The sequence below is a fragment of the Loa loa genome, assembly GCF_000183805.2.
Source record: "Loa loa unplaced genomic scaffold supercont3.425, whole genome shotgun sequence".
NCBI lineage: Eukaryota > Metazoa > Nematoda > Chromadorea > Rhabditida > Onchocercidae > Loa > Loa loa.
Genome location: NW_018108605.1, coordinates 1 through 26688, shown reverse-complemented (window position 1 = coordinate 26688; position 26688 = coordinate 1). Strand labels below are relative to the sequence as shown.

The following is a 26688-nucleotide window of genomic DNA, read 5'->3' as shown; positions in this document are numbered from 1 at the left end:
AGCTATTTTTATTTAATATCGTATTCTTATTTCAAGCAAGTACATAATTTCCGTACGGTCTATCTTCCGGAAATTACTACTTAACCTATTAAAGGATAACTTCATAATATATTATCCTATCTGAAGTTAATATAAATCTTTGAACTTTAGATAGTACAAAATATACAGTTCAAAGCGAAAAAGACTGTCAAAACTGCAAGATCACAGAATTTGAGTTAAAAATTGTTACAGCAAAGGTTATCGTTCAATTTATTTATAATATTTCTTTTATCATTGTTATTATTATTATTATTATTATTATTATTATTATTTATTATTATTATTATTATTATCATTATTGTTATTATTATTGCTATTATTATTATTATTGTTATTATTGTTGTTGCTTCACTATTTATCTTATCATTTTAGATGAATGAATTAGAAATGAAATTGAGATCAAATTTGGAAACAAAGGAACGTATGGCTGAAATTCTTGTGAAAAAAGTATGTTGACATAAGCGACAACAGATGATCGATTTTTTCAACTTGCTCAAATTTCCTTTAATTTTTTCGATTAATTTAAGCATTTCTTTAACTTTTTCAAGTTAGTTCCATTGTTTCAGAAAAAAGGACGACAAAGTCCAAGTATCACTAAGATCAAAAAGATAATTACAGATGAGAAATGTTGGAACACTGCTTCCTATGTAAGTTGTAGATGACATTTGACAAATCGCTGGGGCATTAGCTAGAGGTGAACAAGCCATATTTGGGCAGCGAAATTATTAAATAAAACGTAACCTATTTGATTGAATAGCAAATAGTGGAACCGTTTCTTACCTGCAATTATCTTTTTTTTTAAAAGAAAAATCATGATTAATGAGAATAATGAGAATAATAATTAGTGCATAATAGGTGATTAGAAGAGAACAAATTCACAGGCTAGATGTAATGATAGCTAGGAAAAGATCAAATTTATTTTGCAGGAAGAACAGGAAAGAAAAATTAGCGAATTACAGAATGATATGTTAATTCAAAGAGATTACTATCAAAAAGAATTGGAAGAGAGTTGCGATGAGAAGGAACGATTAAATATGGAAGTGAGATATTTAAATTTTTGATTATTAAATGATTGATTCGTTTGAAATTTTCGAAACAAAACTGATTTTTATTCAAATTATAGCTATTAAAAGTTGATGAGAAAATTAGCATTTTGGAAAAAGCAACAAAAAGATTGGAAAATGAAAATGCAAAATATCTCACCATAATACAGGTAGATTTTTACAATCAAAGAATTTAATTTATAAAAAAAAAGGAAAAACAAATCAGGAAGATAGAATTAACTGCAATTCGATCTAATTAAATTTAAACTTAATTTAATTCAATTTAGTTAAACTCAAAATTTCATTTAATTTCATAAATGAAATTCATTGCTTAAAATAATTCGATTTTTTTAACATTAAAAGAACAAATACCTTAATTTTTTTTTTTTTTCAAAGGAAATGCGTCAAAATTCGGCAAAACAATTGGAAGAAGAAGCAGCTAAAATGAAGCAATCAATGAAAATGAAACAAATGATAAAAGAAGAATTGTATCAATCAAGTAAAGGAATGGAAGCACGACTTGAATTAATGCTAAAGCAAATATGTGATGATAATGTTAAACTTCATGAACATTTATGGAAAATTGAAGAAACATATGGAAATGGAAAAGTTAAAAGGATTGAAAGAGAAAAATTTCAACAAGAATTAAAGAAAAAACTTAACGATTTATTGCGAAAATTTAAAATTGAAGCAATTAGTTCAAATTTGAAATGGTCAAATGACGAAACTATACAATATGCTATAGATAATTTTGAAGCAACAATTGAAATTATTTTACAAGATAAGCCGTCATTTCATTCTTTGGCTGAACGACTTTCAGTTTTTATTGAGGCAAAGAATAAACGAAACAATGAGGTTTGATTGTTTTTTTTTTCGTTCTTTTTTTTTGTTTCAATTTTGATCAAAGATTATTAAGTGTTTTAAATTCAAAACAAGTTTGATCAAAGATTATTAAGTGTTTTAAATTCAAAACAAATTAAAGCAAAAAAATTTTTCCACGAAAGAATAGGAATTAAATGATATATATATATATATATGGAAATTTCTTTTTTTTTTTTTCAGCAATTACAATTATCCAAGTATGATAATGCAAAAAAATCAACTAAAGGTCAAGAATCAGAAGCTTTTGCGGTATTATCACAAATTTAATTTTAATTTTGTGCCATTTTATTTTTGTTATTTTTAAAAATGAAATTAATTTGTGTTGTGATACAATTGAGAAAAGAAATAAGTATGAATAAAGTTAACCGAAAAATAATTATCACAAGTTTATTGGATGTAATAATAAATGATGAATAGGATTCAATGAGAGAATTGCTATATGATATGATATGATAATGCAGAATGATTTGATAATGAATGATTACGTTAATCATATCAAATACATTTGATCATTTCAGTTGTTCAAGGAAAGATTTCGACAAAAAATTCACGTAATGTTGGCAAAATTTATGGAAAAACAGAAAAACGAATTTTCAGAAAATATTTCGACAATAATAAATCACGTGGGAGATCTTGATAAAGTATTAATAGCATTTTATAGTAATGCATTTAGTTTCATTAAAGTATTAATTAATTAAATTTTATAGCAATATATTTAATTTCACTAAAGTTTTAATTAATTAAATTTTACAATAATATATTTAGTTTTGTTTCTGCTACTTTGATTAATCGAAATTTAATTGCAATGTTATCTTATCAGTTGTACAAGAAAAGCGATAAGTGTAAGATAAATGTTAAGCAGAAATAATTCATTCAAAAGGAATGACTGAGAAGTTGCATTTTCTTTTTTTTTTTTTTTCAGAGAGTTGATGCTAGTTTAACGAGTCGTATTGAAAATATGAGTGATATAATTACTCATATTGATCGTAAAAAGAGTAATCTGCATAAAATCGAAGAAGATTTGGATTACAGTATTGTTTTGGTGAAATCATTATTTGATCAACGACAAGTTGAGTTAGAGAGAAAGGAGAAAAGTGATAGGCCGAATTTTGATGAAGAAAGTTATAAATTGAGGGAAAAATATAGCCAAATTAGCCATAGATATACGGTATTCTTTTGCAATTATTCATTCAAAATTTTCTACTGAAATATGACACGTCATTTTATGTTTGTAATTCTGATTTGATGCAAATAGGCATTAAAAGATATTTGATCAATTGCAATTAGGCATTGCAGTATGCTTAATTGATTGCAATTAGGCATTGCAGTATGCTTAATTGATTGCAATTAGGCATTACTGTATATCTGATCGACTGTAATTGGGCATTGCAGTTTTTGATCGATTGCAATTAGGCATTGCAGTATGTTTCATTGATTGGAATTAGGCATTACGGTATATCTGATCGATGTAATTAGGCATTACAGTATGTCTAAGTATGCATGATTTGTTACTATCGTATTTGTAATAGATTGGATTTTAGAAACTGGAAGAAAGGATGGAAAATATAGAAAAACAGTATGAAGAATTACTTTATGCAAAACTGGATCGTGATGAACAAATGTATGATATAAAAAGTAGACATCGTAAGAAAGTGACATCAATGTCTTAAATGGAAATGCATCATTCTGCGCCATATGTTGTCAAATCTATCCCTGTAACTTCTTGTTCTTTCCTTTTTTCCCCCAGAATATCAATCAATAACTGATTATAAGTCTCTTCTCTGACCTGTCCATAGACAAAAGAACGGAAATTTTAGTTTTAGAAAAAATGGCAATATTACGAAAAATTTATTCATTACAAAATATTAGAAGAAATATCAAAAAATGAATAAAATAAATGAAAATTCCGTTTTTGTTTTTGTTCTTTTGTGACTAAAATTGACTTTCTTTTAGCATTTTTGTCAACTCATACAGATGTCACACATTTTTGATAACAAAAAAGAAAAAAAAAAGTTGTTTGCTATTTAAATGATCAAATTATCGTTACAACAATGTAGAATAATTTGTCAATCTCGTTTGCTTCAAAAAAAAAAAAAAAAAGGGAAAACTTAAATAGGCAAACAGTTTAAATTTGAATTTTCCAAATTAAAATTAAAATTTCTCTACATATTTTACAATTCACGAAAGCTCAATTTTAAATTATTGTTTTAATTTCTAAAATGAATTTTACTACCACAGGTAAACAAACTTATGACACAAATTTAGGTAACATTATTTGAATTCTCAATTTGAATATGCGAAAATGAAATGAATTTGAAACGCTAATTAACACTTTGTAGTTTTAAAGTACTAATTAGCACTTTAAATACTTTCGAGTTATCAAGTTATTCTATTTCACTTCTATCTCACTATTTCATTTTTTATTTTATATCTTATTATTATCGGTTAGTTGTGTATGCAAAGTGATTGATATCCATCTCATTAGAAAGCGTTTCATATTATCATCTATTTATCATTTCGTCATCATTTCATTTATTTCTATGATATGACAATTCCATCTGATATCTGTAGTGACGATATTAAACATTCTCATCATCTTTTCATCTTTCAATTGTTGCTGCTGGATTAATGGTTGACATATTGGTACACATTTGTGGAATAAAGACTATTTCATTCAAAAAAAAATTTGATAAATTCTTTTATCTGCTCATATTTGTTCTTGAAATGAGAAATGTTATCAGAGAAGTGATTGTTGACAGGAATTGGTGATAAATGAAAAATGTTATCATATGAGATGAATTTTTTGCATATTAACAAATTTAATGGAATTAATGATAATATGTTAGTTATCATCATTGTAGGTTAAAATAGTAAAAGAATTTTATTTGGGAAATATATTTTCACTGTAAATTAGGAATATTTTAAAAGTAAATGTTATAGTTTAGCAAGTTTTTGACAAAAATCATCCTGAATGAAAAATTCAATCAAAAAATTTTAAGTTAAAAGCAATAATCTTTGTCTGGTAAGTTAAGTGTAAATTATCGAAATTTTAATTAATAAACGTCTATTTCATAGAATAACTCAATTGCGTATTTTTAGATCACAATAAATTGATATGCAAACACCGTCATAAACTGATATGTAAATATCGTGATAAACATAATCGTGATAAACTGATATGTAAATATCGCGATAAACTAATATGTCAATCTTGCAACAAATCATAATTATTATGAGGACTTCAAAATGATTAAACCATTGTATGATATGACGCTTAACATTGTATTTAGTGATAAGACCAGCACGATTAAAATCAATCGATAAAAGTATTATTGGTTTATTCGGATTGGCATTAAATCAGCCAACAATTTGATTTGATTTTTGACTAATCGGTAGATGCTAATATCTGAGAATATCAATCGATTTATTAAATTGTGATAAGGAAAAATTGATAAGAAAGGTATGCAAACTCATTACAAAACAAACTTGTAATCATTTCATTCATTTCGTCGAGTAAAAATCATTTTCCAGATTCTAATTTTTGCACTTTCTCGCGATTTACACATTCCTAACATCACATGATAATGTAAATTTCCTTATCAGTAAAAAATGAAACTTTAATCTTTATTCAGTTTCTTTCAAATTTCCATCAATTCATTCAATTCAATTCAAAACCAAACAATTCATCCAAATTTACTGATACTATTATACGTAAAGTTATAATGTGAAATTTATAAAGATTTAAGTTTTTTTTTTTTGCTTATATGATCTTATCATACAGATGCTTTCTTTCCAAACTTCTAAAAAGATTAAACAAATGTTGACAGGAAGTGATAGCTTCAACTGGAACAGTCATCGCACTAAGATAAGAGGTTTTAAAATTATGATAAGGAATTTTGTGAAACTATGACTACACATTATCATTCCAGTGATAACCGTTAACAGTACCAAGATAGGTTAGGCTGTATTTTCTTCTTCAAATAAAATTATTCCCCCGAGTAAAATTTTGTCTGCTAAGCAGAAGGTTTACTTGAAGTCATTCAGTTTAAGCCAATAGCTTATTTTAACACTTCATCCTTTTTAAAATAGGCCTACAAACTGAACTGTTTATGAGAATGTGCTTGAATTATAGAGGCAAAGTTTTAATTCTTCAGGCAGCAATGATTCAGTTGAAGATTGCTTTGCAAATAATCCAAAAGGTCATAGTTCACCACAAATCTTCACTTGGTTACTTCGCATTTGCGTCTTATGTCCTCAATTACTTACTTTCATTTTGCTAGTGGTGGGATTTGATGTTTGCATTGTTTTTCTCGTCTCATCGGTTTGGGAGTGGAAACGTGAAAAAAAAGTGACGAAGGGTTAAAGGTTAGGTGATGCGCATGTATTTGGAGATTGTGCGAGTCGTGAATGCTCCATATGTGTCTTAAATTGTATTGGTTATGGAAATTCTCACGTATTTATAATCTACGTCTTGTGTAACACGTATGATTGATTTATCTTTTTTCAGATGTATTGAATTTGTTGGAGCTGTACGTGAAACGAATTTACCTTCCCTTTCCCGACGCTAGGGGCAAATGCCAGCTGTGGTAAAAAACAGTGATCGATTACGTAAATTGGCTATCGGTCTTGGAATTGCACTATGTGGATCAGCTATTGGTGTTTTATATGACCAGGAACGATTTTTCCACCTTGGACCTTTTCGTGTCGTTCGTGCTGGTGTCACGGTATGGTACTTTTACATAGTTTTTTCAGGCAAGAAAAATGCTAGTATTCCATCCTTTTATTCTTAGATTACTTACTATTCAATGCAACTGATTTGTGACGATTACAAATGATACTGTATTGCTTCTGTCTTTATCCCTTTTCTCCAAAAATAAGGATGTTTTTGGAAGTTAAATTTACTATAAATAAAGATCGAATTCTTTGCTGTTCAGCAATAGATGTGGAAAAGAAATATGATCATAGACTACATAGGTTATTTACAATAATTTTCTTCAGGTATTTTGTGTTATAGCCGATTATAAATGGACCATGTGGACTTGTTCGGGTACTGATACATTGTATCATCAAAAATTGAGTGCAGCACATGTTAGAAATGCTAAGAAACTGCTTAAATTAGCTGAGAACAATGGTGGTGTCTATATTAAAGTAAGAATTGAATTGATTAGACATTGGCTTTTCATGTTAGCATTTTCTGAAGTTATATTTCCTCCATATTGATAATCATGTGAAACATATCTGATGTTCTGCGGGACCTAATATTATAACAATATCATTTATAATCAAGCAGTCTGTATTTATCAATGATTAGAAGCTTTTCCCTCAATCTTCAAGATTTCAAAAAATATGTCGTAGCATACTACATGTTCAGGTCGGACAACATTTGGCTTCTCTAGAATATCTTCTTCCGGTTGAGTACACGGATACTTTATGTGTTTTGCATTCAAGAGCACCCGAGAGTAGGATGGATGAAGTGCGACAAGTTCTAGAGGAAGATCTGAATGTCAAGGTAAGTAGTATGATTAGGATCTGAATGGTGCTGTTATGCTCCTTCAGCTCCTTTCTGCAATTTTGGAGATGACGTAATATTTGCAATCTGTCGTTTATTAGCATCTATTTATTATGGGCTTAATATAGATAAGATTGCAGGAAGTACCAATCATATTGATGTATGTAATTCTATCCGATCTGTTATTTTCAGCTCGAAGACATATTCGTGGAATTTAATGAAAGTCCCAAAGGTTCTGCATCGCTTGCACAAGTGTATCGAGCAGTTTTAAAGGAAAACAATGAAGAAGTTGCTGTGAAAGTACAACATATCCATGTAAAACCAAGGAGTTGGGCTGATATCAAGACGATTGAGGCACGATATTTTTGTTAGATAAAGGGAGTTTATACAGGTTAAAAAAGCAACACTAAATAATGGATGATTTTTGTAACAAAAAATAACCTTCGCCACTTCTCCCTTTGTCCGGATACTTGTGAAATAGGAACTGGAATGATTGATTGATTCTAGTAGCTAGTGCCAAAGTCGTGGATAAAGTTTAGGTATTCAAAAAAGAATTTTTCTTTCCAGGGCTTAACTAGGTTGGCATCAAAGCTTTTCCCCGATTTTCATTTTATTTGGTTGGTGGACGAAATGAAACGAAATTTGCCTAGGGAATTGGATTTTAGGGTTGAAGCGGCAAATGCGAAAAAATTGAAGGAAATGTTTTCACACCTCGACTATCTTAAGGTAATTTTTCAAACTCGAAATTTATTTTAAACTTGTATATATATAAATTTGAAAGAAAGGTTATGCTTGGGTAATTAATCCAGTTGACCTTATTTCATTTTTATGATTGTAAATACAAGAGAATTATTTTATTGCGCTGCTTACTCCTTTCATTATGCAGCAGTAATGTTGTCATTACTTGAATGTGATTGTCCTTGAACACATACAGTATACGTATGTTGCAGATTCCAAAAATATACGATGAATATACGACGGAACGTGTTCTCATTATGGAATATTGTGATGGTGCCCAAATAAATGACTGCAGTTATTTTACGCAGAACAATATAAATCGCTATGATGTAAGTTTAGGGATGTATTACAACAGCTAATGACTTTCATGATTTTGATCATTTAATGCTATTTTTACACTCAGCTATTTTCATGTTCACTGTTTCTTATTCAGTTACGGTTGTGTTTATCATTTACATTATTAAAATGTCATGCTTTTTTTATTTTCTTTATTTCATATCGTACTCGTAGAATATGGCTTACTGAAAAAATTGAAAATGTTGTTTCTTCGTTTTTTCCAGACAACTGTAAACAGAGTTTTACATTACTTTGTTAATGACCATGTTGGAATTCATCAAATGAATTTTTTTTTTACTGTAGGTTTGTCGTAAACTGGGTGCACTATTTAGTGAAATGATCTTTATTAATGGTTATGTTCACTGCGATCCACATCCTGGCAATGTTTTGGTGAACAAAGCAAAAGATGGGCGTGTTTCGATCGTTCTTTTGGATCATGGACTTTATTTGGTTGGGTTTTTTACTGATGTTCTATTAAGTGAAATTTGGTTTTTCTAAAAGTTATTGGTTTATGCTTGGAACATGAATTCTTACCAGGAATTGAAGGGGAAAGTGACATGGAATGTAAATGGTGGGAGGTGGTGAAAAATAATGTAATTTTATATAAACTTGAAGCAATGTTTTTGAAGATTTCACTATTAGTGATGTGTTTATAACTTGCAGTTGTTTGCAGTTCCGCAAAGAATGCAAATTTATTGTTTCATTTTGGCTCATTTATTACAGACAATGGAATCTGATTTCCGGATAAAATATTCGAAGTTATGGCTAGCATTATTAGAACCCGATTTAAATGAAGTTAAGGTTCGTGAAGCTCGCTTCTGTAGTAAAGTGTGGATGCTCAGCTTGGAATTTTCACTTTTTTCTCCCATCACTTTCAGAAATGTGCACAGTCGATGGGTGTAGGTGAGCTTTATGGTCTTTTTGCCTGCATGGTAACAAGTAGATCATGGGATGCAATTAACCGCGGAATCGACAAATCAACTGCTACATATCAGGAAGCAAGCTATATTTACTTTATGTCGAATTATAACCTATATAAATATTTATTTAAACGTTGCAGTTCTGTTCTGTTGATTATATAAAAATAGTTGTCATGAAGAATATTAAGTAAAATAAAAAGCAGAATATGTGCGATATGATGACAGAACTTTGCGTAACAGGTTAAAGAACAGATCATATTTCTAACTCCATTATAGCAGCGAGAAATCAAATCATATGCTGCCACGCTGATACCCGAGATTTCACAAGTTTTGGAACGGATGCCACGTTCAATGCTATTAATTTTGAAAACGAATGATCTGTTACGAAGTATAGAATATCGATTGGGGACACAAGGACGGGCTGATACTTTTGTCCAGGTGTTGCTATTTATTTCATGATAATTTTTTGGTTGCTAAAAAAGATTGGAGAAGACAGCTGGTTAGATAAAGAGTAGTGCAAATATCTGATAAATCATTTGCTGTGCCAAGTTTTCAATGGGTTGATCCTATCAGAGCAACATTTCATGACGTTAGACAGCTGAACAAATATAACTTGCCCTAAAGATATTAAGGCAACGATATAAATATCTGAAACGACGATCAACTGTAGCAAGAGTTCATATTCGTTTTCAGATGGCTCGTTGCTGTGTTCGATCAATTTATCAACGTTCTGCTGAGAAGACGAATTCATTGCTGATAAAAATTTGCGTTTATGTGCGCATGTACATTACACTATTCAAAATAACCGCTTTTGAATATTATTTAATGTTCATGAATCCATTTTATGCCAAGTCCATTGAATAGTTTGTATCAATATGAATAATTTCTGTCTAACTTCGCAGGGATTTAGGATTTTCTACTTTTGTGTTGTTCTCTCGCTTATACTGTATTGTTTGTTTCATATCTCTATCTTTGCAGACCTCGTTCATATGGATGAATACATGCTTCTACACTGGTTATCCAATTTTGTTGGTACTTTAGTGACTTATGGTAAGATGTACAGTGTCTTTTATTTGCCTTACACTTTGATGTGTTGGAAGTTCTTCATCTTTTGATTTTTCTCTTTTTTACTCGAAATGAATTAAAATAGAGTATTTTTGAATTTATGATGGTCATGGGCAAGGAAATAAGCTTCATCATCCTTCTGGGAGGTGCAATAAAGAAGGCATACTGAAATGATGACAACATTAATTGATCAGAAAATTAATATGATTCATATTATTGTTTGTACTTTCAAAGTGACAGTGTTCTGCGTGTTATACAAGTAAATAAGTTATCTTTATTTTGATATCAGAATACTTGAAATATCCGATAATTCTGGAGGATGTGTCTTATTGGTGATATAGCTGCACATTAGACTTAAGCATGAAGCTGAAAGAATACTGGCAATTATAGCAATGTACCAATTTAATGTATGTCTGTTAATTCATCTATGGTGTACACTCATTCTGTAAAATTTCTAATAAATTTGTAGGATGGGTGACTATTGCAGCTGTTAACTTTTAAGTAATTTCTCCTTTCAATTGTATTTATTGGTTAGGAAGAATATTGCAAAGTGACTGTAAGTTAATTTAATGGAAAAGTGAGTAAAGTAAGGGACAAGCTTCATAGGCTGTAAATGTAACATAAGAGGACTCTGTATGTGTTTTTTGTTCTGAAAGATAATTGGAAAACTCAAAAGACAATTGAGAAACTGCTAGATTGTCTGCGAAAGGGTTGTAAGAAGATTTTAGGAGTTGTCCAAGTATGCAAATTTTGGTGGGAAATTTCATGTCATCATCTTATCGTAAGTTGAAATTTGTGATGGTAGGCATTCACAAAAGCAGCTCGTTCATCGAAGTAAATGATATAGCTTATTTTGAAATTGATTTGAGACTATATTTAAGTAAGCCAAACATTGGCCAGTTTTGAATGGCTTACAGCAGGTGTCCTTGAAGTACTAAGAAAATACCTGGAAAATAGTTCACTGAAAATTGTTAATATTAGGTATTAATTATCTTTTGCAGATTTGATGATGCCATCAAAATTTATCCGTTATCGTTCCTTAATACCAGTGGTTGATCAAGAATCAATTAAGGATAGCTATTGTTGGAATGCATTTTTGGAAGAGATACTGGTGAAGTTAGATCGATGTGGTGATGTTAATTCACGTTGTCCTGCTTATGTTGTACCGGTGGAATATTTTTATCAAGCACCATTTGCGGAATATATGAAGTATATTGATACAAGTGTTAAGGTAAGTACTGATTTTAAAATCATTCAACAAATTTGAATTATTACTTTTTGTACGATTTTTATTGCTTTTTATAGTTGAACTGAAGTAATCATGCTAATTGTTCTACATATGCAAATACTGTTGTTCACCTTAGTTATCATTAATCTTCGCTACAGTCTAAAAATATGTTAATTTTCTGGACGTATACTACAGTATCTTGAAATTCAAAATTCAGTGCGATATGACATAATTAATGTTAGGGTTTGGGGTATTTAAAAATGCAAGGAATGCTAATATATTTCTTTTTCAAGCATTGAAGTTAACTTTCGAGTTTAAACTTTCATCGTAACCATTTCGTGAACAGTGAACTTTTTTTTTCAGATTGAAGTGGCATTATATGGTGACTATGGTTACAACTCTAAATCCATGAAGTTGTATTGGTTTGCTCGTGTGATGAAAGTTGGTGATACAGGCATCTTTAGATTTGAGCCGAAAATTCATAACATAATGGAAATTCACGAGATTTTTTTTAAAAGCTTTTTTCTGTTGTCCCTTTGGAGATGATGACATAATTTTAGGTTGCGGGTTATCGTTTATTGCTTCGATACGAGGGAATGGATGAAATAGGTGATAACGCATATGATTTTTGGGTTAATATTGGATCTGAAGATATTAGACCCATCGGTAAATTATTTTACATTTTTCGATTTTTTTTTACCTTGGTAGGTTCCAGACCGTCCATAAATTCTTGTCCAAGAACTTTCATCAATTTTTATTTCTCTTGTTAAATTTTTTCAGTATACTGATTTAGTCGTTTCCATCACTGTATTGAATAACCCGTCTTCATTGCCGTATTGTGAGTCATCACCCTTATATGAGAAAATTCCTGCGGAATAATTAGCAATTGTCCATATATTTAAGCCTGTAAATAAATAACGGTTCAAGATAAGCGTCTAAGCTGGAGATTTCAACCTTAGCTGACTTTGTTTACATAGTAAAGAGGATAATTTAGAAATATGTATAAACATTTCGAATTATTACTGGATTTCTGGCCAAATTAATATCCACAATTTAAATTTGAAAGAAACATTGTGTGATTATTTCCAGATATTGCTTATAAGAAATTATGTAAACTTCCTGTAAAAGCAGTACGTCGTTGTCTACTTAATTTTTATGTACCAATTAATTATTTAATTATGGGTTCATTAGAAATGAAACTACCCATCTACTTTATTTCTTGGTAAAAGATAACCAAGTGGACAGATTGAGCAGAAGTGTTAGCATTTGTACGGATATATGGAAAGATAAAAAATGAACCAAAATAACTAACAATTTATAAAATAAAAATAGCAGTAAGCAAATGTTCTTGTATCCCTTGTTTTGCCACTTTTAGAATCATCACTGCATACATGAGGATTGAAGTATTCGTACATGTCTGTTCTCTAATTTAAAGGGTTTGAAATGTTTATCTATCTGTTTTGAAGCTTTCTAAATGAAATATTGCAAATGTTTTCTACTCTGATACAAGATTTTGAGTATAGGTATTGTTTTAGTTCTGATTGGATAAAAGGAGTAGTTGGATAGGATAAAAGATAAAAGATAAGCGATTGAGACCCCCTAAGAACAACAAATAGAATTTGTATATTTCTTACATTTATTATCAATAATGTTGAGGATAAGTTATTTCCGTCATTTTAACTTCACAATAGTTCTCATATTCTTTTAGGTTACTGCGCAGAAAAAACTGAAACTCGAGCTTTGGTACCACCAGAAGTAATTCATAAAAGGCAGTCGAATTGGCGGAAGTACATCCTTTGCCAAATACATACTTACAGAACTATCGCTATCAACTGGCCGAAAATACAAGTTGGAAAACTGAGTATCCGTAAATTTAAGGTTTGTAGATAGAAGGTGAAATTTTGTGGAGAGGCGGTGAAAAAAAGGACAAAAGTGTTTCTAAAATGTGTTTTCATAGTTGGACGCAGTATTTTTTAATGTGGTTTTGTTGACAAGGGCAAAAGTTTAAGTCGAATTTGGTCAGTTTATATCCATCTGGTCAGTTAATATGTGGTCAATTTGATACGAGAAAATTCATATGATTATTGAATGGAGTCTTAAAATTCCAGAAAGGAGATCATGTGGAACTGCTGGATTCAATAGTTACTTTGAGAGTCCGTCCAGCGTGTGTGGAAAAAGTGATTGGTACTCGAATACATGTGCGTGTAAGCCACATGTTTCTTGATCGATCTACAGTTGATGACAATGACAGTCAGGTAGGGTCTCTAGTTTGTAAAGGTGAATGGAATGTTGATAATTACGCAATGGAAAAATTTAATTTACTAGTTAAATCCTAATGATTTAACTAATATCGGTTTCGTCTGTTTATTTATCAGTAGATTTTGAGCAATTTTTGTGCATTTTTCTCTTTTTTTGAACAATTTTACATCTTTTTCTTTTAATATCTGAAACCATTACGAGCTGTTAATACTCTGTTATAGATTACTGAAGGGGTTTGGATGGATCAAGATTCGCCTCTAATCTTTCCTGTTGGATGGGCGCTAAAAGTTGGATATAAATTGGATGCAAATGATGATTATATCAATCATGCAAAAGAAATTTCAGTTGCTTTAAAATTGGTATCTTTTATCGGATTTAAATGATATCATGAAACAGTGCTTATGAATAAGAAGCGCTTTGATTGAAACTGTGGTGCTATTACTCTTCGGAAGAGTAAGTTTCCTTTCTAATACTTGAATTTCTTATAAATTCGAGTTTGGTTCACTTCGACAGTTCTAATCATCTTTTAAAAAAATTGAGTAACATGCACTTACTATTTCTTATTCTTGAGCACTTTGCGGCATATTGACGAAGGACAACCTTCACATTAATCGTCGAATTTTTGTTATTCTCAAGGTTTAAAAGTAGTTATATTTTGAACTAGTTAAACGCAGTTCAATTTTTCTGTAGTCTTATTGCTCGAAATCATTTTAGATATCTTTTGTTCCGTGTATTCTTTAAAAAAATAGTAGAATTCTTTGAACTAGATTGAAAAAAAATTCGCATTTCAGAATATTGGAAATTTGCTTCATGTTTAAGGAATCAGATAAAAACCCATATGAAAAACGTGACACGAAGCCGTCTACGTTCAAAACAAATATTGAAGCAGAAGCTGAAGAAGATAACATTAAATGGGAAAAAGGAATGAAGCTGGAAGTATTAGATCCATTGGGTACCTGGAAGGAATTACGAGTATCAACTGTTATCGAAGTTATGAATAATGGCTTCCTCAAAGTTGGTTTTTTTAGAACATTTTTCTTCAGTAATTGAATGAGGCAATGAATTCAAAATATTAGGGATGCAAGTATTTTGTAGATTCTCTCGCTTTCTACATTTTAGTATTCTAGCGTTTAGTTTCAATTTTCTTAATAAAAAACAGCAAAATAAATGAATTTTGCGCAATTTGATGCTGTCGAGAGTTTTTTCTTTAAAGAAAAGTCCCTTTTCATTTATTACCTTTTTTAACTTATGCGTAATTGTGCAGATTGGTTTTGACGGTGAAAAAGCGGAAGATGACTCGGTACCACTACATTCCACTTCAGAGTTATTGTTTCCTGTTGGTTATGCGGAGAAATATGGCATCAAATTGAAGGGACCGAAAAATACAGGTACTTAACTTTTATCAAATCTGATATAAATTGTAGATTTTTAAAATAAGGAGAGAACTTTGAAATAGTACTTCTTTCATTACCGATATATTATCTATTCTTGTATTAGCGTTGTATTGCGTTGGTTCTAGCCAAAATCTTCGTTTTCTTTGGAATCTACTAACAGTTTTTCCCTGTCTTGTGTAGGTTCAATATTATGTCTCTTAACAGGCAGTCATATTATTGAAATTCGGAAAACGCCATGTGAATATTACTGATTCTTGAATACAACACTTTTGAGGATATGCTGATGTTGTTATGTTTGGTGTACGTTAAACTATGAAATACGTTAGAATATATGATATAAAAGCATTGTTGGAGTGGAATCTTTTTTAAATTATAATTTCTAATTCTATTAATTTTGAAGTTTTTTCTCAAATTCTTCAGGATTTTTTGATTGGACTGCTTATTTGAGACAATCCAATGCTATTGCTGCACCTGAAGAGCTTTTCAATAAATTCAACGATGATGTTTTAAGCAATTTCAAGGTTTCTTACATCAGTGATGTTGGAGAATTATGTTATAACCACCTAGTTTTCAGCATTTTCAAACAGTATTATAGAGGATACGGAAGGGGACAAGAAGCGAAGAATCTCAGAAGGCTGTAGTGATGTGCTTCGGGGTTGTTTGTCGTTGATTTTCGGGATTTTTAGAAGTCCATTTTTGTCGAAATCCTTGTAAGTGTATCTCATAATAAAAAGCTTAATCCTTCTTAACTTTGCAAAGATTGGAGCAAAACTGGAAGCGGCTGATATGTGTGAACCATATTTGATATGCCCAGCGACGATAGCAGGTCACCACGGACGACTTCTACGAATCGAGTATGACGGATGGGGTAGCAGCTTCAATCAGCTGTTCGATTATAGGTACGGTATTTCTATTCAAGAATTAACAGTAGCCCTATCGGCAGATCTTTGCAATTAAATAGTAAGAGAATTTCAGTTTTAAGTTCATTTCATTCCCTCAGTTTTCACACAAAATTTCAGAGTTGCATTTTATTATGATTCAAAACGGCAATGTTTACTGTATTAGGTCATAATAGGACATGTTTTAGGAAATTTGCAGCTAACTTGAAATATTGATCGGTCAGGAATAAATGCTAGTATCATCACTAGGTTGTATGTTATGTATGCAGTACTGGCAATAAAAATAGTCATCTCGAAGTCTCTTTCTCTTTAAATCAGAAGATTGTCAGTCTTATAACTATCTCTTTACGTGAATTTATTTTTAGATCAGCTAACATTTTTCCCCTCGGCTGGTGTGAAATGCATGGTTATAAACTGGAAGCACCAAAGATTCCAAAGATTTCAAGGATTTCACACGTACCGAAAAAGAAAAGAAAGAAAGAGTGCAAGGATAATTTTGAAACAGCTAATTCCGGTTGATCTCTTTTTTCCTGATCTTTTACGTGGAATGTTTTTTCTATTGTCATAATTATGATGTGCTTTCAAATTAATTATCCAGATCAACTTTAATCTATTGGGTCATTATAATTTATTTGAGATTTTCGGAGGCTTATATTTGCAATACTTGGAAGTATGGTTTGCTTATGGAAAAGGAAAAGATGAATTTAGAAGAAATTTCACGAAATTCAATTATTACTTTACTTCATGTAGACCAAATCCGAATCCGTTAGTTAATGCTATCGATTGTTTATCTTGTTTGTTTCTCAAAATTTTAAAGTTAATTGAAACTCAGATGAAGTGGAATGTTTCTTTGATTAACCAGTGTTTTTTCAACAGTGTAATTCTCTGCAATAACTGCATTGATTCGGATTGTAGGTATGCACAAAGACAACAGAGGTTTTGATAGAACTGATATCAGAGATGTAAGGAAAGGAAGACGATAAGATCTAATGAAAAATTCTAACAAATTATGCTAGTGGTATGAGGTCCAGATTTGTAGCTTGTAGTTTAATGCAAGCATGATTAAATTGGAATTCAATTGAATGAATACTTTTTATCTGGACAATAGACTTAACATAAACTGAGCTTATTGATGTGTTCCAAAACCCCACATTACATTTTATCGTGCAGGACTTGGAGGTTTGTCCTTTGCTTGTTTTTTTCGATTTTTATACCGTCTAGATGTCATTGATGTTATCCATTTCCGGAAATGTTCCCTGGAAGTTGTTGTTGAAGATGTGTCACGGACAGACAATGTTGATAGCGTGCCCAGTTTTTGCCATTTTTCCAGTTTTGCTGATGATGTTGTTCGTCTCGCTGAGGATTTCTTTTTCTTAATTTCTTTTCTTTCCATATCCTGTTCGTGTGTCTGTGCAGGAGAAAATTTACAACTGTTTTGCGCATTTCTTGTTCAAATCTACCATTTTTTAGCATATTTTGAATTATATGATGCATGTAATTGGTAAAATGACATGGTATAAGATGACATGAGATCATCCGAAGTTGAAATCGAAGATCATGCAAGAAGTACACGAAAATAAAATACCTTTAAAGTAGGAGCTGAAGCATGAGCATGACCCCTTGTTAATATCGTACTTGTCTCCTCAGCTGTTTCAGCTAATTTCTGAGTTGCTTTCTAAATTTAAAGAATTATCTTTTTTTTCTTTTTGGAGGAAAAAAGAGTCTATGAATAGTACGAAAAGGCGATAATTCCAACAGCAACAAAGAATCAATAATCACAACAATAACAGCAACTTCCGTCTTATTTTTACCTTAAGTAAGAAATTTTGCACAGCAGATTGATAAAAAAGGGGTCAAGTTTATTAGACAAACAACAAAAGTCATTCCCGATCGATTTTTTTCCTTTAATTTGGAAAATTATCCTAACTTGTATTGTGAAACAATAAAATGGATGTTTGAATTTGTCAGGAAAGGGAAAGGGTTCGTTGACCTGATACAGAAGCAGAACCTGATACAGGAGAATGACTAATACAAGAGGACAATTGATGCAGGAGGACGGTCTGATACAGGAGGACTTTATTTTTGCTTATAGGAGAAAGATTAGCTCACTTCATCTACTTCAAACTGTTTTGACAATATGCTATCCGGTGAATTCTCCTCTAAACTGATTGTATTCTTCGATGAATCAATTCCATCCAGCATACTTACAATACGATCTTGTCCTGTAGGTAACTGAAAAATATCATTCTTTTAAAATTTTCAAAAAAAAAAGAAAAAATGAAAGAAAATCGATGAGAAGAATAATTTAATTCAAATTATAACTGATTAGTTTTTTTCTTCTTCTTGTGCTACTAAATATTCTGTCATCGTTTGGCTACTATCAAATTTTATGACATAATATTGGTTTAAATGTAATGTCATGTTTATTTATTCATTGGAAAAGATATATCCTATACATGATATGGATAAGTCATACTGATACGTGATCATATTAGCATATAAGTATTACTCATTACACAAATTTGAATATCATTGTTTAAAATGAGTTAATTTTTCGATGGCAAATTATTTTTCAATTTAGATATACGATATAAATTAGTCCATTTCTTTGCTCCGATTATTTTTGCGAATTTTTTGATTGCATTTCTTGCCTTCTTCCCATCGCTATTTACAATATTCATATCAAAAGCGCAAAATGCAAACAATATGATGGATAGCTTGTTATCATACTATTATCATGATAAGTTTAAAATCAGAGGTTTACTGAATTATTAATTATTTCATCTAATTTATAATACTAATGAGGAGGAATAAATGATTGTAACCTTTTGTGATTGTAATACTGTACGAAATTTTTTTACAATTTCAATAAAATCAGGCCTATGCATAGCTTTCCGTTTCCAACATTGATGCATAATCTGTAAATTGAGCAAAAAAAAAAAAAAAAAAAAAAAAATTAGAAATAATAACAGAAACACTAAAATAATAATATTGGATGAATGTATTCGGTAAATTATGAATTGCAATTATTAATTTGTATTCATTAAGATTTAATTCAATTAATCTTGTCACATTTGACTAAAAGCCATCCAGAGTAATTACATCAACGAATAAATGATTGAATAAGAAAGCAAGCTATCAGGAGCATTTTTCTTTTTTTCCCCATAGAAATATGAAAGTTTATGACCATAAAGATATTAGAAAATTTATGAATAAGGTGTAAAAAATGAAAAAAACTTTTTCGATATTTTTGTTATTTAATAATGTTGGTGTAGCCATGATTCGTCCATTTCTTACAAGTGGTATTATATCTTGAACCATAGCAATATCAGGCCATGGATTACCACCACATGAATAGACCTAAAATTATTTGTTTTCAAATTAAAAGAAAGCATAAATGGAGAAAAATGATTTGCGTAAAATGGTATTTCAATTGAAATTAGAAAGAGAATATGAATTTGAAAAATTGTCACATTTAGAATCTACTTTATCCTATTATTTACTCTTCTATGTTTAAATCAATTTCTTTAATTGTCTTATCTGATCATTTGGATAAGTTTGATTTTAAGATTACAAGTAAATAGGATAAATAATGATAAGAAATATGTTAAGATTACATATATTTATACATATATCTTCCGGTTCTTCTCTTTCAATAATTTTTTTTTCAGTGAAATTTTAATTTTTTTTCCAATAAATAAACGATAAAATTAGATATTACCTCATAAATTAAAATTCCAAATGCATAAACATCACTTTTTGTTGTGAATTTTGGCTTTTTTGATAATGTTTCTGGTGCCATCCATGGTATTGGCCAAGCGATATTCTCATCATCACTGGACAATCTTCTTAATGTGATCATGATTAAAGTGATAAAATATGCTGGCCGGATGATTGTGTTCGTCTTATTATATTTTACATTAATTGTAATCATTCCGCAGCTTTTCAGATATATTTTATAATTTAGTGTTAATTAAATGTACATATTCAAGATGGATTTTAGTGATAATAAGTATTACTCGAAGATGTGATAGGCATTTGAGGCATTGGTAATCATAATCACAGTTATCGTGACCAACAGTTATCATAATATAAAATCATATTATCATAATTATAATATAATCATAGTTATCATAATTACAGATTATCAGTTGTCAGTTATACATATCACAGCCGTTATAATTACCATTACAGTTATCATAACCATACTTATCACAATTGTTATCATGATCACAGTTATCACAATCACATTTATCGTAATTACAATTATCATTGTGCACATATTTCAATTACTCACCGAAAGGAAAGATAAATTTGTTTACAAAATAAATGTTAATTTAATAATTGCAGTAAAATTACTTACTTTAAATCCTTTAAACGTCTACTTAAACCAAAATCGGATAGTTTCAATAAACCATTTTTTCCAATTAAACAATTCCTAGCAGCAACATCCCTAAAATTATTATCATAAGTAAGGAATAACCCACTAAATTGTAATCTCTCTGATAACAATGTTATCATCATCCTCTTATTCAATTCATTAATCAGTTATGCTTAACAGTTATAGGTAACATCTTACCACCTGTGGACACATTTTTTGAGTTGAAGATGTCGCAATGCTTTAGCTGCTTCATACAAAAATATATTTCGTTCTTCATTTTTAATTGTTTCTTTATGTTTGATAAGCAAATTTTTTAGCGAACCACCTGGACAATATTCCATTACAACCTGTAAATTGATTTAAAAGTATGCATGTTTTACGTGAATTGATTCAAACGTATACTTTACGTGAAAAAGGTAACAAGCATTAAACATAGAATACGCAAGTAAGAATTTTAAGATCAATTTATCATAGAATTAAATAAATTTACATCACGTGCATGTTTTACGTGGGAAACGTAACAAACATTAAACATGGAATACGTAAGTGAGAATTTCAAAGTTAATCTGTCATTTTAAGATTTTTGAACAGATAAATAGCAAAATAAAAGTTAAAGCGAATGATAAGCTTGTAATACAATATAATATCATGTAACTGATAGTTGAACATATACTTTTAACGTACGTCAAATACGTAGAAGTCCTAGGGAAAAAAAAATTTTCAATTAACTTTGTTTTAAATTAAAGCTTACAAAAAATATTTAATAATTACCTTAATAGAAAACAAAATATTTTAATAGATACCTTAATAGATTTTTTTTAAATGCTTCAATTTTCAAATAAATATATTTTCTTTTGAATAAATTTTAAATACCTTAACAGGTGCAAAATTACAAGCTACCCCATAAATTTTGATGATATTCTCATGCATAAAATCGCAAACTAATCGTGCTTCTGCGATCATTTGCGATTCCGCAAGTTTTATTTTAATAATATCTTTGGTGGATCGTTTATCAGTGATGCTAACTTTACCAACTTGCAAGCAACGTTTCACTGCAACACTAATTTCTTCACCTGAAACAATTAATTATGACATTGCCAAAATATTGCAGTGATTATATCACCAGGTAAATTCACTTATACCTGTATTTATTGGATTGTATTGGTGTTTTCAAAAATTAATCACATTTATCCATTATGTGCGATCTTTATATTTTAAGAGTTATTGATTCATTCATCGCTAAACAGTTCTGATAAATAAAAGTAAAAATGTAAAAAGCAAGATTATAAAGTTACAAGTTTAAGTGGAATGAAATACGAGTTAATTAAAGTACTCTTGATAGAGAATGTTTATCAGTCTTCTTAAATGTTGCACTCAAGAATAACTGTTAAATTTGTGTTGCTTATCAGTGATAAGTGTTAAAAGTTCAAACGAACTAATCTGCAAATAACTGTTAAATTTGTGCTGCTTATCAGTGATAAGTGTTAAAAGTCTAAACGAACTAATTTTCACTCATTACTTTTTATTAGCTCTAAAGTAACTCTTCCTTCTATAATATTTTTGCTAATAATCAATTGGATAAAGCATTGTTGGCTAAACTAACATTTAATTATGCAAATTTCTCCCTCATTTGTGATTTCTTAAGTACTATAAAATAAAATCCACAAAATTTCATTTTAAAATTGGATTATTTTTAAGTTTATATGTAACATTTTGAAATGATTTAGCATTAACCGTTCATTTTAAGCATTCCTTTAATTACTTCAGCATAATGTCCTTCGCCTAATTTGATATCTGTCATTGTCAAATTCTCATCGTTTAACAGATAATTGGGTCGATTAATTGGACTTCGTAGATTCATCTAAATAGTTTAAATTGAAATTTATTGTAATATTAATTTTTAAAGAGAACAAAATAGTTACTGAGCAATCTTTTAGGAGAATCCTTCTAGTATATCGCGGTAATGCTGAAATATTATATCAATCAATAAACGTGAAAGCTGTAATCTATTTCTGATTGAATAAATCAAAAATTTTTCATTCAGTGATTTAATCTGTATGCTTGAAATTCAAAAATTTGCAATCAATCTATTATCATATTATTATGATAATGGATTGATTTTGAAGTGATTTAATTTTAATTTAATTTTAATGACCTAATTTTAATTATGATTTAATGGCTTAATTTATTGATTTAATTTTAATTTTTTTGACTTTGTTTTATTTCGTCAAATAATTTTATACAAAATAATATTTGAAGAAAAAATAATCAAATAGTTAATAATGAATGGAAAAAAAGAGTGAAAATTGTTAAAAAAGTAGGAAAAACTTTTTGACAAAATTTTGATTCGCTTGATAAAAGTTCAATGATTGATCCATATATGATCAATTCATCATTATCATTTCTATTCGTATCCTTCATCTCTATCAATGTCCATCCTATAACTAATTGGTTGTAGAATAATTCGCAAAGTTCAAAGTTCAAAAGTTAACTATTCCATTTTCATAATTGTGATATTTGTCGTTGAAAATTATGTTTACTTTTATCAAATTCAACGGTTTGATCAATAATCACTTCTTAGCTAATAATATTTTCTTAGCTTTATTTAAAATATGACAATGAGTTATTCTAATTTTGAAGTTTTGGTTAATTGCAATAACTAAATATCATCCAAAAACTTTACCATTACTGTATCACTAGATTTTATACACCTGAGCACTGATTCATCTTCAGGTAATTAAGATAATTAAGTTATTTTTCCGGCCTTTTTCTTTTCCAATGAATACCTTTTAATTTTTCCATATAAACAAGTTTTAATTCGCGCACATTTTTTTCATCCACTTTTATGACGACAAATAGCAAACGTTTTTCATTGGTACCCGAACTACGGACACACCAATTACCCGGTTTTGATAAATGTGATGCTATGTGATCCCTGCATAAAAAAAAAAGTGATTACGGAAAAAAAGAATTACGGATTATCGGATTAAGAATTATAGTAATAGGATTTATTAATCTTTTAGTTCTTTCTACTTTTTTTGCACTTTTTGTTTGTTTTTTTTAAAATTAGAATGTAGGAAAATCCAAATTGTCTTTTCAGGAATGATATTATAAAATATCTCCGGAAATTACTCATACAACAGCGCAAATATCCTCTATTACACATCTATCAGGTAAATTTCTGCTCGATTCTTTTGTACAACCTGAATTACTTATTAAGATCAGGAACAAATTATTTACCTTGATAGAAATCCCAAATACCATGGCTGCATCTCAATTCTTTCCATCCTAAATTTAATTTAAAACAAACAAGGGGTAGAAATTGACATAACAAATGACAACTAATCAATTCAATTACTTCTTTTGTACTCTGTTACTTATGCAAATATATCTCATCTTTTCCTACTGTAATCTATTGTTGCTCATTATAACATATCTCTTCTACTGTAATCTTTTGCATATTATGATAAAATTAAATTCAAAATATTTCTCATTTGAGATAGAATGAATGATATCGCAAATTAAACCATATATTGTAATTATTTGAAAATGTGCTTTATTTATTCCGGAAAAGTTAACTACAGGTAATACTGCAATTAGTTATTAATTAGTCTCATGATAAAATGGCAATGATACATTTAAATTATATTGTAAAAAAAGGGAATACCTTGAAGGTGATAATAGGATAGTGGTAAGATGATGCGAATAATTTAACATCAAAATTAAAATACTGTATACTGTCAGTTGCAATTCTTCTCCTCAACTGCAAATAAAAAAAAAAGAAAAACTTTAGGAAAGAAGAAGTAGCCAAAGTAGTGACCAATAATTTTGATCAATTATGTGAAGGAAATATGCAAATATTGCAGCACGCATGTAAGCATGCATGCAAATCTTCCATACTGCAAATATAACAGTACATTTGACGGTAATGGCCAATAAATTTAAGCGATAAATGGAAGTGTTGATGAAATTTATCACGGAAATTTCTGCTAAATTTCGTTACACGAAGCAATTCAAAAATTTTTTAGAAATTGTGAATTTTTAATTTGTTAAAATCTAACTAATTATTGTTAACTTTCAATGATATGGCAAGATCTGTTTGCTAAAAAATGTCATACAGCTCAAGTATATTATCACAACCAAAACTTTTTAAATGGATTAGTTAATTTACAAGATGATGCAGTAGTTTGATAGTGGAGCTAACTTTTGAATAGTTTTATTCTAATCATATATATTTCATAATTTGAAGATTTTTTAAGAATAAATCACCAAAAGATGATAAACCGATCAGTTCAGGGGAACAAGATAACTTTGACCTTATCACATTGGCTAACTTCAATCATCGAGAAATAGCATTATCAGCAAGAAAAATTAAATTATAAAAGATGAATGATTATAATTTAAATTGCGGTTTTTTTTTTCAATTATTACTTCTGAATTAAATGTGGAATTTAAATAAAAAAAAATTTAAACGAAATTTAAAAATGAAATTTTGGAAATGAAATTTTTTTTAAATGAAATTTTGAAATTCAAATGAAATTTAAAGTCAAATGTTAAATTCGAAAACTATGTCGAGTTGACAGAAAAATGAGGCGCAAAATAAAGAGAAGTCAAGCGAGGACTGGAGATCTTGCATCTCGATTGCTGTTTTCAATTCATAAATAACAATTTAAAAAACCCCAGTATTTGTATCCGGAATTAGAATAGCTCTTTATTTCTTTCCGCTCATTTCATTCTCAATCTAATTGATCAGAACGAAAAGATTTGGTACTGATATCCGAACATTTTAAGAGATTTTAGCACAAGCTTGGTATCAACTGAGCAAGTTCAAACACTGTTTCCCAGCTACAATTATATGTATTGAATATTTTGAACTTTGTCTCGGTGTTTTTGTTTTTTGGATCTGTTTGTTATAGTGAGAATGAAAATTTATTCTGCACATAAAAAACTTTAATCAAAGATTAATCAACATTTTTCTTCATTATTCCACACAAATGAAATTACATTATTTACAGCAGAAAATGTTTCCATTTTGGTCCAGAACTGCCAAACACAATCTAACCACTTGTTCCAATAAACCTGAAAGACAACATTCCCACTATAGTATTACCTTAAATTTGATAATCTGAATCCTTAATTTATTTCCAATTAAAGTTGGTGACATTTACACTTCATGTTTGCACAAAAATGACTGTTTAATACTGTCACGGACCAATAATTAAAATTGTCATTATGCGTGGTAACCCTTCTTACTCCCTTAACAACTTTCTGCTGGTTCGATTGTTTTTTTTTTCAGCAGGCTTGGACGTAAACTACACTAATACATCGTTAAAACTACATGCTCTCATAGTCAAAGACATCTAACCAAATTATTATCAATACTTGAAATAAATTCTACAAAATAATACAACATCACTATAATGTGTCATGTATAGTAGTGATAATATCGATAATATTGTATGTAAAATATTGATAATATTTTGTATAGTACTGATAATGCGTATAATATTGATAATACTATTGTCACTACTACTGAAGTTTAATTAACGGTGAAATGCAGCGTAAAAGTAGTTTAGAATGTTGAAAAGAGATTCATTTACAACGTATTAAATGGCATTATGGACATACTTCTAGATGGGATGAATTCATTTCTACAACATCTGCAACTGAACCATTTTCCTTCGCTACAACAATTGCACCAAAACGAATCTAAAAATGAAGATAAAATCAAGAAAGCCGATTTCAAATTATGGAGTTTACTCTAAGCTTCGTAATAAGAGAAGTTGGCTCTTTCCAATCTCAAAAATATCGCAATGGCTTCTTTTTTTTTTTTTTTTTGTAAATTACATAGATATATAACAAAATTTAAAAATTCTTTGGTAGTAAATGATAAACTATGGATTGGTTCAATAACTAAGTAAATGCTAAGATCCCATAACATCAGTATATGACTGAAATAAGTACTACGTTAAAATTATAACGCTTTCGTAAACGC

General features: G+C 29.6%; 4 protein-coding genes across 4 annotated transcripts; 3 read left to right on the top strand and 1 right to left on the bottom strand.

Annotated features, from left to right (window-relative positions):
• Window positions 1–426: 426 nt before the first annotated feature.
• LOAG_03785 (hypothetical protein) lies at window positions 427–3634 on the top strand (the record flags this gene model as incomplete). The annotated part of the gene is made up of 9 exons (XM_003139322.1): window positions 427–486; window positions 606–686; window positions 966–1079; window positions 1163–1252; window positions 1479–1937; window positions 2145–2213; window positions 2483–2605; window positions 2887–3132; window positions 3506–3634. 9 exons carry the CDS (start codon window positions 427–429, stop codon window positions 3632–3634), a joined length of 1371 nt encoding a protein of 456 aa, XP_003139370.1.
• Window positions 3635–6465: 2831 nt separating this feature from the next.
• Window positions 6466–10567, top strand: LOAG_03784 (atypical/ABC1/ABC1-B protein kinase). Its single transcript, XM_020446413.1, has 11 exons — window positions 6466–6688; window positions 6963–7112; window positions 7336–7473; window positions 7666–7827; window positions 8041–8199; window positions 8424–8540; window positions 8851–8997; window positions 9271–9348; window positions 9426–9545; window positions 9744–9905; window positions 10161–10567. The coding sequence occupies exons 1-11, from the start codon at window positions 6539–6541 to the stop codon at window positions 10329–10331; spliced, it is 1554 nt and encodes a 517-aa protein (XP_020303244.1). The 5' UTR covers window positions 6466–6538; the 3' UTR covers window positions 10332–10567.
• Window positions 10568–11541: 974 nt separating this feature from the next.
• LOAG_03783 (hypothetical protein) lies at window positions 11542–16860 on the top strand (the record flags this gene model as incomplete). The annotated part of the gene is made up of 10 exons (XM_020446412.1): window positions 11542–11763; window positions 12124–12201; window positions 12321–12426; window positions 13469–13638; window positions 13869–14015; window positions 14241–14378; window positions 14839–15033; window positions 15284–15407; window positions 15834–16312; window positions 16678–16860. 9 exons carry the CDS (start codon window positions 11542–11544, stop codon window positions 16052–16054), a joined length of 1401 nt encoding a protein of 466 aa, XP_020303243.1. The 3' UTR covers window positions 16055–16312; window positions 16678–16860.
• A 611-nt stretch (window positions 16861–17471) lies between these two features.
• On the bottom strand, window positions 17472–23980 carry LOAG_03782 (TK/FER protein kinase; the record flags this gene model as incomplete). Its single annotated transcript, XM_003139319.1, has 13 exons — window positions 17472–17720; window positions 17898–17987; window positions 18422–18544; window positions 19138–19230; window positions 19550–19672; window positions 20034–20148; window positions 20676–20765; window positions 20895–21040; window positions 21567–21766; window positions 22428–22554; window positions 23022–23131; window positions 23480–23628; window positions 23934–23980. 13 exons carry the CDS (start codon window positions 23978–23980, stop codon window positions 17472–17474), a joined length of 1662 nt encoding a protein of 553 aa, XP_003139367.1.
• Between the last annotated feature and the right edge of the window lie 2708 nt (window positions 23981–26688).